We start from the raw sequence: 14,880 nt of genomic DNA, 5'->3' as shown, positions 1-14,880 counted from the left end.
TCCATTGCCGCTGAACGTTCAGTTCTCTCCTTGCGAGTTGCGAATGGAACAATCAATTGTTGACTTTCTTCCTGCTGTAAGTGTTTTCCTTTTTCTTTGAGTTTTAGTTGCTCAGTTTCTGGGTGTGAGTATTAGTTCGGCTGGTATCAATTTTCTGGGTTTATGTTTAGGAAACGAATACTATTTTGTTTTTTTTTTAAACGAAACTAATTATTTTGTTCATCTATTTCAAAAGAATATTATTTAGCTTTTTATTTTAGGATAACTGTAAAAAAAAATCTATGCTTTTTAAATTTTTACAATTCTATTTGTACTATAAAAATTACCGATTAAATATTGAATTTTTTAATTCTTACTAGTTCTATCCTACCGTTAACAAAATAATTAGCTCACTAACGGAGATTCAGGTCAGATGCTACAGAGATAATACATCAGTTGCCACGTCGATGCCACGTTAAGCTACGATAGGGTACAATTTGTAAGAGTTAAGAAGTACAAAATTTAATTAATAATTTTTTTAGTATGGAATATAATTATAAAAATAAAAATTTATAAGCGTAGGATTTTTTTTTGGCAATTTTTCCTTTTATTTTTAGCTTGTTAAAATGTTTAGTCCATCTATTAATTTGTTAGTTAATGTATTTAAATGTCAGTTAAACTATTATTTAATCTCTTTATTTTAATAAAACTAATTAGTTGATTTATATATTTTAAAAAACATATTATTTTATTACTGTAATTTAATTAGTTATGTTAATTAACTAGTCTTTCTAATTATTTTTTATACCTAAATTGTCTTGATATTATTTCTCTCTTATTCTTTCTTATTTTTCTTTCCCTTATTTCTTTTCTTATTCAGCCACACCTTTTTTTCTCTCATTCTCTATTTGTAAAAGTAAAAACTATTTTTGCAAAAAAGATCAATCTTTTTTCCAAGATCTTCAAGTAATTAATACCGTAATTCAAAAAATTTACTTTTCAATAGAGAAAATATAAATATGATACTCAAGGAATATTGAATAAAAATACTTAAAAAATTTTATAAAAAAATATAAAATCCAAATTTGGGATGAGATTAAATTCATTTATTAAAAAAAAATTTAAGAGAAAAACAAAAAAATTTAATAAGAGCAAACTACATAAATTAAATAATAATTTTTTAAAATATATAATCAAATAATTAATTTTATTAAAGTACAGAGTAAAATTGACATCAAACCAGCTGCACTATAACCCAATGGCCACTGTGGTTGGCCGAAAAATCAACTGCAAAATAGGTACGGCTCCCTCCCCATAGTAATTCCTTCATTTTCCTGGATGTTTCTTGCATGCACAGAAGTCGACCTGACACTCCTTTTCCAAGCACAGCCAATAATTGAAGTTTGAACCTAAACTGATGTATGTCTTGAGTGTGATGAATTTACACCTAACTCCCAATTCAATATAATTAATTATTATAATAAAATTATGGTATGTATATCAATTTCATTAAATAAAAATTTATCAAATAAAAATTCTTGAAATAGGGTGAAATTTCATTTTAAGTACACCGTTTCACTTCTTTTTAAACTGAAAAAAGAAAAAAATTATATATGAACTTGTTACACTAAAAAAACACACACCTTACATATAGAATTTGTTTCATTACTAAAATTTTTAATTTCAATTAAATTTTTCTTAGAATTGTTAAATCATAAAATATTTTATTTCTTCAAAATTACAGTAATTTTCGCACTGGTGATAGCATTATAGGAATTAAAATTGCCAATATTTAGATTGAGAAGATCAATTAAAGTATATTTTTAAGCAAATATGATATTTTTTTTTTTAAAATTAACCCTATTTTCTAATATAATCTCTATTGCTTATAAAAAGAAAATCTTTTATCATTTAATGCAAACCAAAAACTGAATCCTCTTTTGAGAAGTAGAGTAGAAATATGAATTATTAATATGAGAACACAAGTACAAGCAGTTATATAAATACAATGAGCCAGGCAGCAAAGAGGCGAGCTCATCCACGAAAATAAAATTAAACAGATAGAATCAACTTTTTATTCTATGATATTTTTTATATAAGCATAATTTTATTAAAAAAAGAACTAGGAAAACTTAGCATAACTAATTCCAGCTAAACCTGGATCATCATCAAATCATCCTGTTACACCCAAACCTAGGAAAACATTTTATCTTCTTGTTATTCATTTCATTCCATGAGCATATGCTGTTGGAAGGAAGATGGGTACTATAACAATTACACTCTTCACACGAATCACACATTAACTCACGAACACATATCTATATTAATAGATATTTAAATTTATATTTCTGAACTCTTGAAGGGATTCAGTAAATCACTTCTTTTAGCCTCTCCTCAATTGTCGGAATCTCCATGCCAATTCTAACACTGATAGCCTGCAAAAGATGATGAATCAATAATAGATGAAGGCATTAAGCATTTGATGCAACGCATCTGTGCTAATTAAATAGCAATTAATGCATGCAAATCCACAATTCGTTTTCAGCAATCAAGAAAATGAAAACTCATTCAGATTCTCTCAACTGTAAACTTCATTTTTAACATATAGAGCATCAAATTATCTTTCACCAAAAGAAAGACGTCAACTTACGCTTCTTTTTTTTTTTTCTCCTCGTATGACTCAAGATGTGTATTAGTTATTTACCTGTGCCCTAATTGAATATAAAACACTGTCACAGGTACTTCGATATGCAAAATTTATAATATCAGCTCCTTCCTCTTGAAGAACATTGATAATCTCATGTAACATGAAGTTCTTCTGTAACCCGGTTATCAAATTCACTTCAAGAATAGTATCCCTGGTTCTTATGTTCAGTGCCGGTATTCTTGCTGAGCTGCTTTTCATGGTAGGTTGCATCTCCTTCCTTCGATTCATCAGCTCCTCAATTCTTCCTTGAAGCTGCTTCACATGACTGGTGGCTTGATCCAGCACCTCAGGTCCTGATAACTAAGTAAGAAACGCACATTTATGAATTGATTTAGTTAGAGAGAGAGAGAGAGAGAGAGAGAGAGAGAGATAACCTTGGAGGGATCTGGATGAACGAGGGGAGCAAGTTTGGCAAGGAGATGTTTCATACGCATTCTTCGAATTCTCTCTTTCATGTTTCTCTGAAGTCTAGATGAGCTATTTTTGGGTGCCATTAATCTTGCAAAAGCACACAGACTCACTCACAATTGAAGCAAGGACAATTGTAATGTTTCGATGCAGTCCTGAAAGTCTGGCTAGCTTGATCAACATATATATATATATATATAATATACGGTCCCACCCATTGATTAATGTATGGCTCCATCAGCCATAATTCCTCTAAAACTTATCGACCAAGCTTACGGAAAATTTTTTCGTAATTGGAGAAACAAAATCAAATTTGATATTTAGGGTTTTTTTAACCTTTTTATTTATTTAAATTTAATTAAAAATTAAATTCAAAACTTCATAATTTTAAAAATATTTTAATAACAAAATATCTTTAAATAAATAGAAAATAACTTAATTAGCCACATGTATTAGTGCTTATTAATGCAGGTATTGCAAACAAGGAAATTTATAAAATACTTTGAAAGTATTGAAAAATAGTAGTGATTATAGAAATAAAATTTTAGTTAAATTAAAGAAAATTGGTCTTATGTGTTATGGGAGAAGAAATATGTGATCTTAAAACATTAATAATATCTGACCACGCTGCATTGTTAATAATTGGTCAGTCATCGTTGATCTTGTGGGAATATTTTTTGGTCTATGTTGCAAGTAAATATATTTTCTACATTTAATTTGTACAATGGAGCCTACTAGGCCCCGACTATATACCGATTCAGAATCGGGTTATTATTGGAATCGGATTAGTTAAATTTGTGTTCAAGATCATCAATCATAGGCTGTGTACGATTTTTAGGAGTCTTGAACCAAATTGAAAAATCATATTAAAGTAATTAAAACTGTATCAAACCTAATTTATTTTACTGTTTTGGTTCAGTTCTTATTTTTCACTAAAAATTGAACCATAAACATAATTAAGAATCAATTTTAAATATATATTTTTCCATAATTTTTGAGAAATAATATTATTTTTAATATAATTATACATATTTAATTATTTATATACAATTAATAATAATATTATTAGTAGTAGTATGGGCTACAATACAACCTAATATTATTTTTTATTTCTCTCTCTTAATAATCACCTTAATTATAATTGTATTAGTATATTATATAAGAAGCTTAATTCTTAATTATATATATACTTTATAGTTAAATAATATTATAACATTAAAAAAAAAATAGCTAAAATGTATATTATATGATATAACGTGTATTAACAATCAACTTTCAAGCTTAAATGATAATTCAGATATGACATCCCATGACAATAATTGTATAAAATTATTTGATAAATTAATATCTGAATCAGAACTACACTGATCCAAATCAGAGTAAAAGTGTTAAGAATTGAATAGAAACTGAAACATCGAATAACTAAATTAGAAACATATAAAAAATTTAGTTCGATTTTGATTCTTAGACAGACTTGAACTAAAATTCAAACCACGTACTCTATGTGATCAATCAAAAGTTTCAAATTAGTTTGCAGTTAAGACCCCCTAAGGGTTAGATTTGATTCTTCCCTTTTTCCAAAACTTTAAAAATTATTGTATCGTCTCAATCTGGATCAAACCAAAACAAGTTTTGAATCAAAATCAAAACCATCTCAGAACTTTTAGATCATGGGCAGCTGTATATATAAGTGGCGATGCATTTATATTTCTGTGAAGCTTTTGTTTTACTTTAAGCTTTAATTAACTTTAAATGAGATATTAACCAGTCATTAATAACAGTCTATGGTTTCTCACTTAGAACCATATTCGATTAAGTTAGGTCATGATGAAAGACTTATCGTGTGACTTTTAGCAACTGAGATAACAATTGGGATATATATATATTTTGAATGAAATTACTTAAAAATATGTGAGAGATTTTTTTATACTTTAATTAATATTTATAAATTAATTGATTAAATATATTATAAATTTATTAAATTAGTTTAATTAAATATTTTATTAATTATATTTTATATATTTAAAAATTTAAATATCAAAAAAATCAAAAAATAAAAAATTAGTAATAAACAATGAACTTCCAATATTTAATAATGTAATTAATATGATTCGATTTTTAAATTCATAATCAATTATAAGTAAATATTAATTTATAAATTTAAAAGAAAAATGTGTTAATTGTATAAAAAAAATAAAAAAATTTCTTAAAAGAAATATGTTTGTAATTCATAAGAGTTGCTAAGTAGGAAGTAGATAGATGGGTAATAAAATATGGTGAAATTAAGGCCTTCTAAATTAATTTTATTCTAAATTAAAATATGGTGTAATTCATATAATTTCTTCTCTTGTATCTTTTTCAAATTCAACAAATAATTATCTTGTATGAATGCTAGATGTTTCATTCAAATTTTGAAAAGAAGGACAATCCATCCAGAAGCAGCATAATTTTATATGATAAATAAAAGATTAATTCATTAATTAATTTTGCTTTAATGATATTAAAATTATATAATTTTAACATTATAAAATTTCAATTTAAATTTTAATGAGAATTAAATGAATAAAAAAAATAAAATGTTAACTCACACTATGCATAATTTTTTATCGTATTATTTAATATATTTTATTTTAATGAATAATTTTACGTATTTTTATGTCACCATTGTTGAAATTTAAGCCAGCTCATATGCATGGATTCGCGGGTTAGCTGTTTGCAAAGTTTATACGTACAAGTTTATGGTACAGTTTTTGTGTTGAGGATCTACTAAGTTATTGGAATCAAATTACAATTTAGGTATTATTTTAATTTAATTCTTCAATATTTCAGTTTTATTTTGATTCGATTTTGATTTATTAATACATTTTTAGTCAAAGCCATGAATATTAGTCAAAGTCAGTCAAGACGACAAATTGGACTAAAAGTCTTATTCATTGATGCCCCACTTGGAAAACAGAATTATAATCAATTAGTCGAATAGAATTATAAAATAATTTATTAATTATTTTGTATTTGTACATAATTTGATATATTATATCAAATATTTTAATTCTAAAAATATTACACTTTAAAAATAATAAGAACTTTTTTTGAGTTATGATTTATATTTATTCATTAGATTTATAATTATTAATAAATAAATCAATTTTATATATTAAATATAATTTTAAAAAAATTTAATTAAGAAATATAAAGGGACAAATCATCCTTTGCTTGTGGGGAGCTTTCTGTCGTTTCTGATTGTCAATAAGGACTTGTTCATTTTCACATTGGTTATACAATTATCTTTCAAATGAAAGATGCTTTACTGTTTGTCTTTAAGAATTTGGAGGGCTTACTTGAGTTGAACGGAATGGTAACATTGATGTTGGGCTTTCAGATGTATCAGACAATGCTTATCAAACATCCCTTGTAGAAAGACTGGAATGACATTGGTTCTATCGCATCATGTTGACTCTTTAACCAAAAATTACTCCTTTTAATCAGGGCTCCTAACAAGTTCCATCAACAAAAAATCGGGTGGAGCTTTAATTTGAACAGTGATCAACTAGTCGTCCATTTTTATTTTTGTTCCATTTTCAAAGTGAGCCGACAATGACTTTGAAAAATCACATAAAAAAACAAGATTTCAAATATCCTGGAAGGGAAGACTTGTAACCACAGCAAGATTTGTTCACGTTGTACACCTGCCATAATCCTTAATAGTATGCAATGCAAATAATCCAACCAAGGATGAACAAGCTAAGCAGCCATTAATAACTTTCAAAATTGCCACCTCAGTGGCAGCCATTCATCCTTCAAGAATACAGAATGATTAGCAATTTGAGAGGGGTAAATGCCACAAAATTTACTAGCAACTAATAATGCAAATTGGCTAGTTATTCAGTAATTTGTATTTCTTTCACGCTCAAGACACTCCTGAGAATATATCATTCAAAGAAACAAATATTCATCTGGATCACTTTGAAACGCTAGTTTAATTGTTAAAAAAAATTGTTACATAACACCTTCTGATGATTATCTTCCTGGTACCTATGATGGAAGTCCACAGGCCATGTTATAGAGGTGTTGCAAATCCTGCCAAGAGAACAAATGAGAGGTCAAGAATCTTAAAACTTTGAATGCCCCCATTCTGAATTGGGACAGTCTAACAGGAGGCTTCTATGAGATATTATCATTTGATGCTATCCTAAGATCAATCAAGGAGTTGAGATGGCAGGTACTTCAACCTGGAACAGCAATCTAAACTAAACACATCAAGTCAAATTCCATGAGTTTGTAGGTATTTTATACTATTTATGTAGAAATTATGAAGCTGGCTTCCACATAGATTCAAGTTACATTTTGCCCTTTGGAGTGCTAAAGCTGCACAAGGGAGAAAATAGACACGAAGAGAAGTTCCCATGCAGCAAACTTCATTACAGAAATTGCATGAGATAATAAGGATATTCCTGTTTTATATTGACAATAAAATTGTTTCTGTAAAGGTGTCCAGTCAGCATAAGTAACAAGTAAAAAGGCTACATTTAAATTCTGAAAACATGGAGCCAAACCAACAATTAAACATATATTTTTAAGAAATCAGGGGAGTGTGTTAAGCTTATGCAAGAAAAATCTCAAGTTGATCTCTGCCAAGTTCAAATTGGTTTGTTCCTATCATTACGCGAGTAATATCAGAAATCTAAAAAGCATTCAAATTCCCCTCAATTTCGCATTTGTTTCCACATAAGCTTAATTTTCAGGATTTTGCATTCAACAAAATATCAATTTTTGAAACAACTAAAAGTAAACATTTCCTATATCTACTCATTTCTGTATCAAAACTCAAAAGTGAGTTAAGCGGCAAGACAAAAATGCACCAATATGGATATGCAAAGTCTAGGGTAAATTTCACCTGTTGTCTCTGAACTTAGGACAATGTAATAGCATTGAACTTTAATTTGTAATATAAAATTCATTCAACTATGATTTCATGCATGTAATAATAAAACTCCATCATACCTAATGACAAAGGTTCCAGTTTACCCATATTGACATGGTACTTGCAGAGAAAAAAAAAAAAAATCTCTCTCCTCACTTTCCATTCTCTCTCTTCCAAACTTTTTCTCTCTCTTCTCATTGCTCTCTCCCCCTTCGCTCACTCTGTTTCTTTCCATGTCTCCTCTCTTTCTTTATCACTCTGTACTTTCTCTCTCTCACTCACTCCGTTCTCTCATTCTCTCACATTTTGTCTCTTTGTTTCTTTTTTAAAGGCTATGATAAGAAGAATTATGCAGAAACTTTGCATTTCAACAAACATCTTTGCGCACAAATTCTCTTCTGCAGCAATTTAATCTTTTTCTTTTGTCTTCTCCACTTAAACCCATTTTCTTTGATTATAAAATTAGAGGAACCAAACTTAAGACCGTAACAGTCAAAACTCAAAATCACAAGCTGGTAAGGAATCATGCTGGAAGCTATGCTAAAGCATTTCAGCTTCATATGAATGAACTAGAGTACTTCCATACAAATTTGAAGTATGAGAAGAATCAACAAGTAGTGAAAAAAATTAGGCAAAAATGTATGGGCTACTTGAGAGCAGAGAAAATTCAGGCCATTATTAATAATAGGGGGACTGTATCCACCCCAAACAGTGCTGCTGCAGCTGCCGCAGAGTCAAAAAGAAAGCTAGATTTGAAAGATGGAGAAGGAAAAGACAAGGATCCAGAACAAGCAAAGCTTAAGCAGGACTTGATTTTGTTGTCAATAGGGAGAAAGCAAATGTGAAGCGAAATGATGTGGCAGGGCTTGAGAGTGCCAAATAGGCATTGCAAGAAGCTGTGATATTGCCTGTCAAATTCCCACAGTTTTTACTGGTTAGTTGCTTTATCATAATGTTTGAAATCAAGTACAAATCGACATGGAACAGGTTCATGTAGTTGGCAACACATTTACTAGTTGAGGATCATTTATTGTTCTTTTATAAAGTTTTTTTTTTCTTTGACTTATAATTACTCACCTGGTTTGTTTTAATTTTTCTCTGGTATGAAATGGTAGCTATTCATACCTTGGAATTGCTTTCTCAAGAGTTTGGAATTTTTGCTCCAAACTTTTGAAAGTTGGAATCAACAGTCAAGGACAGTATACATTATTCATTCTCCATTGTTGCAGAGGGAGTTACAAAATGATTGAGACATAGAAAGAGGCGAGAATTATACAAAATTAGAGGATAGGTCCAAAAGGTGCTGGGGATGAAGTCAGGTTCGACGAAAAGGAGAAGTGATGATGGTGAGATAGTGATTGAAGGGAAGGCCAAGAAAACAGTGGAATGGAGAGGGAGAGAGTGAGGAAAGAGGGAGGAACCTTGAAGAGGGAGGCGAAGAAGATAGAGAAAAAATGGTATATTTATTTTTAAATAAAAAAATTTCAGTTATAGTGACACATTAGCACTGTTAAACTGGAAAACCTTTTATAGTGAGTAAAAGAGAGTTTTGTGTGCGGTGCATCAAATCGAAATTGAATGGTTTTTATGTTACAAATTGAAATTGACGGATGACGTTGTTATAATGTCTTAAATTTAGGCACAAATGGTGAAATTTACCTGCGAAGTCTATGATAAAGCACAAAATCAGGCATTATCCCATAAATCAGTAATGTAATAATTGCAAAGTATCCAATTCACTACAGATACCCCCTAGCCGTGGACAAGAAAATAATGACAGTTTCGATTATTAATATGGCTTCTATAATCATTTTATTTTTATTTTATATTTATTTAACTATATACTAGTTATTATTTTATTAAAAAAACTTAAAATTACTTTATTTAAAAAAAAAACTTCATATTCATATTACAACATTATATATATATATAAAATAATTTTATATAAAAAATATTTTCCAACAAAGTCAACTGTTTTTGATAATTATCACCAATAATTGTTTATGATTTTCATTTTACCATCTATCATTAGTATTTTTGCACATGACCTGACAATGACATGAATTCTTGATTGATTGATTGATTGGTTTTTTTTTTATTGGTTTTCTTTTTATCATCTATAATGCGTATTTTTATGAACTCGTAATTGCCACGTTTGTCCGCTCCCAAAATCATACGGCCGACTCCTTCAATATTTGAACTCGTCCCACTATTACCCCAAATCATGCACCCAAACTATGAGAGATACAAAACGAAGCAAATATGGGCTTCCCTTTCTCAGCTTATCGTCCTTTTCTTCCGTACATGGAAGACATTTTCAAAGCAGAAGCTTAAGAAATTCTCAGATATTTCCTGATTAATATGCCTGTTGCCTTTTCACATTATAATGAATAAGAATAAAAGCTACATATATCTCTAGCACTGGTAGTTAATTACGAGTTCAAATCTCTGCTCCATGGACTTTGAGATTGCTCGATACCTTTATTTAATTTTGTAGCTTTTATACCCGATCACAGTTGGTGATGATCTCGCTGTTTCATGCTCCATTGCCGCTGCAAGTTCAGTTCTCTCCTTGCTAGTTGCGAATGGAACAATCAATTGTTGACTTTCTTCCTGCTGTAAGTGTTTTCTTTTTTCTTTGAGTTTCAGTTGCTCAGTTTCCGGGTGTGAGTAATAGTTATACTGGTGCCAATTTTCTGGGTTTATGTTTCGGAAACAACAACAGTTTAGTTGTTTTTTTTTTTTTTTAACGAAACTAATTATTTTGTTAATCTCTTTCAAATATATATTATTTAGCTTTTTATTTTGGGTAACTGTCAAAAAAAACTTTGAATTTTTTAAATTTTTACAATTTTACTTATTTTATAAAAATTATCAATTAAACATTAAACTTTTTAACTCTTATTAATTTTACCATACTGTTAACAAAATAGTTTTCTCAGTAACGGTCACTAACAGAGATCCACATCAAATGCTACGGAGATAACTTGTCAGTTGCCACATCAGATGCCACGTCACGCTACGATAAATACAATTTGTAAAAGTTAAGAAGTACGTGATTTAATTAATAATTTTTTAGTATAAGTATATTTGTAAAAAATTTAAAAGTGTGGAGTTTTTAGCAATTTTTCCTTTTATTATTATATTGTTAAAATGAATGCTAGTTTAACTATTATTTAGTCCCTCTATTCTAATAAAATTAATTAATTGATTCATATATTTTAAAAAATATATTAATTTATTACTATATTTTAGTAATTTAGTTCTGTTAACTAGTTATTCTTTTTAGTTTTTTTTTATACCTAAACTATTTTGATGTTATTTTTTTCTTACCCTCCTTTATTTTTTTCTCCTGCATTTCTTCCCTTATGCATCCCCACCTTTCCCCCCTCCTAATTCTCTATTTGTTTTTCCATATTTTGATAGAAAATGATACAAACTGCCTATGCAAAAAAGATTGATCATTTTCCTTAGATCTTCGAGTAATTAATACGATAATATAAAAAAATTATTTTTCATTAGAGAAAATATAAAAATGATGTCCAAAGAATATTGAATAAAAATGCTTAAAAAATTTTTTAAAAGATACAAATCCAAATGTGGGAGAGATTAAATTCATCTATTAAAAATTTTTTTGAAAAAATAATTAAGTGCCTATTTGGCTTCATGTTCAAAGGTCTAAAATTGCTATTCTGAATAAAAGTATCATTTTAGATACTATTAAAAAAATAGTTTAAAAAAAACTGTTTTGTTATATTAATTAAATCTCATAAAATTTAAATTTAAATTATTTTTTAATACTCTTTAACTAGTATATCTAAAAAAATGATTTTTTTCAACAATAATTTCATCAGCAACACTAAATAAGCCTTAAATAATTTAATGAGAGTAAATTACATAAAATAAATAGTAATTTTTTAAAATATATGGTCAAATAATTAATTTTATTAAAGTATAGAGTAAAATTCACATCAAACCAGCTGCACTAAAACTCGATGGCCACTGTGGTTGGCCAAAAAATCAACTGCAGAATAGGTGCGGCTCCCTCCCCATATTAATTCCTTCATTTTCCTGCAATTTTCTTGCATGCACGGAAGTCCACCAGACACCCATTTTCCAAGCACAGCCACATAATTGAGGTTTGAACCTAAACTGATGTATGTACTGGATGTGATGACTTTGCCGTGATTATAATAAAATTATCGTATGTAATTGTTAATTTTATTAAATAAAAATTTTTTAAATTGGGTGAAATTTTATATTAAGTACACCTTTCCACTTCTTTTTAAACTAAAAAAAATAAAAAATAATTATATATGAACCTATTACACTAAAAAAAGCACACACCTTACATATAGAATTTGTTTCATCACTGAAATTTTTAATTTCAATTAAATTTTTCTTGGAATTGTTAAATCATAAAATATTTTATTCCTTCAGAATTACAGTAATTCCTTCGTTATAGGAATTAAAATTGCCAATTTTTAGATTGAGAAGACCATGTAAAGTATGAGATTCTTTTTTCCTGCAATTAACCCGATTCTCTAATATAATCTCTATTGCTTATAAAAAGAAATCATTTATCATTTAAGGCAAACCAAAAACTGGATCCCTTTTTGAGAAGTAGAGTGGAAATATGACTTATTAATATGAGAAGTTATATAAATATAATAAGCCAGGCAGCAAAGAGGCAAGCTCATCCACGAAAATAAAATTAAACAGATAGAATCAACTTTTTAATTCTACCATATTTTTTATATAAGCATAATTTTATTAAAAAAAAAACTAGGAAAACTTAGCATAACTAAACCCTCGATCATCAGATCGTCCTGTTACACTCAAACCTAGGAAAACATTCTATCTTCTTGTTATTTATTTCATTCCATGAGCAAATGCTGTTGGAAGGAAGATGGGCACAAAAACACTCTTCACGTACTATAACAATTACACTCTTCACACGACTCACACATTAACTCACTCACACATATCGATGTCTAATTAATACTTAAATTTATATTTCTGAAATCTTAAAGGGATTCAGTAAATCACTTCTTTTAGTCTCTCCTCAATTGTCGAAATCTCCATGCCAATTCTTACACTGATAGCCTGCAAAAGATGATGAACCAATAATATAGCAAGGCATTAAGCATTTGATGCAACCCATCTGTGCTAATTAAATAGCAATTAATGCATGCAAATCCACAATTCGTTTTCAGCAATCAAGAAAATGAAAACTCATTCAGATTCTCTCAACTGTAAACTTCATTTTTAACATTTAGAGCATCAAATTCTCTTTCACCAAAAGAAAGGGGCAAATGACCGTAGTAAGGTAACTCAGAAACAAAAAATACCAGAATGGGGTAACAACTCCAAAAATTACGAAGAGGGGGCGGGTGGCAGTGGTCAACGCGTGGGACGCTGTTCAAAATAGCGTCTGAACAAGGGACGCTATTCATAATAGCATCCGAAGCTCGGACGCTATTTTGAATAGCGTCCGGATTGAGCCACCTGCAACGGCCCCTTCACGCGAGGAATATTACGTCCCATCAGCTCCGGATGCTAATTATATTAGCTTCTTGTACCTCCGGACGCTAATATAATTAGCATCTTTGTGGATGGCGTGCAGTATCTCCAGTGAAGGGGGACGCTATTTTTATTAGCGTCCCGTGTTCATCCACAGGGAATCTCCAGTGAAGGGGGATGCTATTTTTATTAGCGTCCCGTGTTCTCCACTCCCCATTTCTACCGCTGCTGTCTCTCCCTGCGCTCTCATCTGCTTTGGGACGCTAATATGATTAGCGTGTTTCTGCTTTGGGACGCTGCATCTGGTGTAAGGCGGAGAGGTGCTCTGAGACGCTACTTATAGTAGCTTTTGCTCGCTGGGACGCTACTGCCATGGTGCTGTCGTGTGGACGCTATTCAAAATAGCGTCCCCACGTAAAAACACTATTTTGAATAGCGTTTTTACGCGATGACGCTATTTTAAATAGCGTTTTTACGCGAGGACGCTATTTTGAATAGCGTTTTTTTTTTCATGCTATTTTAAATTGCATTTTATGTGTTGGGACGCTATTTTGAATAACGTTTTTTTGTTTCTCACCCCTTTCCCGTAATTTTTCAAAATTCTACCCCGTTTCAGTATATTAATTTTTTAATTGCCCCTATACGGTCAATTGCCCCGTTATCAAATTTTTTAATTCACCAAAAGAAAGACGTCAACTTACGCTTTTTTTTTTTTTTTTTTTCTCCTCGTATGGCACAAGATGTGTATTATTTATTTACCTGTGCCGTAATTGAATAGAAAACACTGTCACAGGTACTACGATACATAAAATTTATAATATCGGCTCCTTCCTCTTGAAGAACATTGATAATCTCATGTAACATGAAGTTCTTCTGCAACCCGGTTATCAAATTCACTTCAAGAATAGTATCCCTGGTTCTTATGTGCAGTGCCGGTATTCTTGCTGAGCTGCTTTTCATGTTAGGTTGCATCTCCTTCCTTCGATTCATCAGCTCCTCAATTCTTCCTTGAAGCTGCTTCACATGACTGGTGGCTTGATCCAGCACTTCAGGTCCTGATAACTAAGTAAGAAACACACATTTATGAATTGATTTAGTTAGAGAGAGAGAGAGAGAGAGAGAGAGAGATAACCTTGGAGGGATCTGGATGAACGAGGGGAGCAAGTTTGGCAAGGAGATGTTTCATACGCATTCTTCGAATTCTCTCTTTCATGTTTCTCTGAAGTCTAGATGAGCTATTTTTGCGTGCCATTAATCTTGCAAAAGCACACAGACTCACTCACAATTGAAGCAAGGAAAATTGTAATGTTTCGATGCAGTCCTGAAAGTCTGGCTAGCTTGA

General features: G+C 30.0%; 2 protein-coding genes across 2 annotated transcripts; both read right to left on the bottom strand.

Moving 5' to 3' along the window:
• Positions 1–2,142: 2,142 nt before the first annotated feature.
• Positions 2,143–3,180, bottom strand: LOC110639384 (transcription factor bHLH167-like). Its single transcript, XM_021790299.2, has 3 exons — positions 3,061–3,180; positions 2,684–2,986; positions 2,143–2,414 (listed from the first exon to the last, which is right to left on the bottom strand). The coding sequence occupies exons 1-3, from the start codon at positions 3,178–3,180 to the stop codon at positions 2,346–2,348; spliced, it is 492 nt and encodes a 163-aa protein (XP_021645991.2). The 3' UTR covers positions 2,143–2,345.
• Positions 3,181–12,830: 9,650 nt separating this feature from the next.
• LOC131181639 (transcription factor bHLH167-like) lies at positions 12,831–14,847 on the bottom strand. The gene is made up of 3 exons (XM_058150501.1): positions 14,671–14,847; positions 14,298–14,600; positions 12,831–13,121 (listed from the first exon to the last, which is right to left on the bottom strand). The coding sequence occupies exons 1-3, from the start codon at positions 14,788–14,790 to the stop codon at positions 13,053–13,055; spliced, it is 492 nt and encodes a 163-aa protein (XP_058006484.1). The 5' UTR covers positions 14,791–14,847; the 3' UTR covers positions 12,831–13,052.
• Positions 14,848–14,880: the final 33 nt, after the last annotated feature.

Source organism: Hevea brasiliensis, chromosome 7, assembly GCF_030052815.1.
Source record: "Hevea brasiliensis isolate MT/VB/25A 57/8 chromosome 7, ASM3005281v1, whole genome shotgun sequence".
NCBI lineage: Eukaryota > Viridiplantae > Streptophyta > Magnoliopsida > Malpighiales > Euphorbiaceae > Hevea > Hevea brasiliensis.
This window is presented reverse-complemented; position numbering and strand designations above follow the sequence as displayed.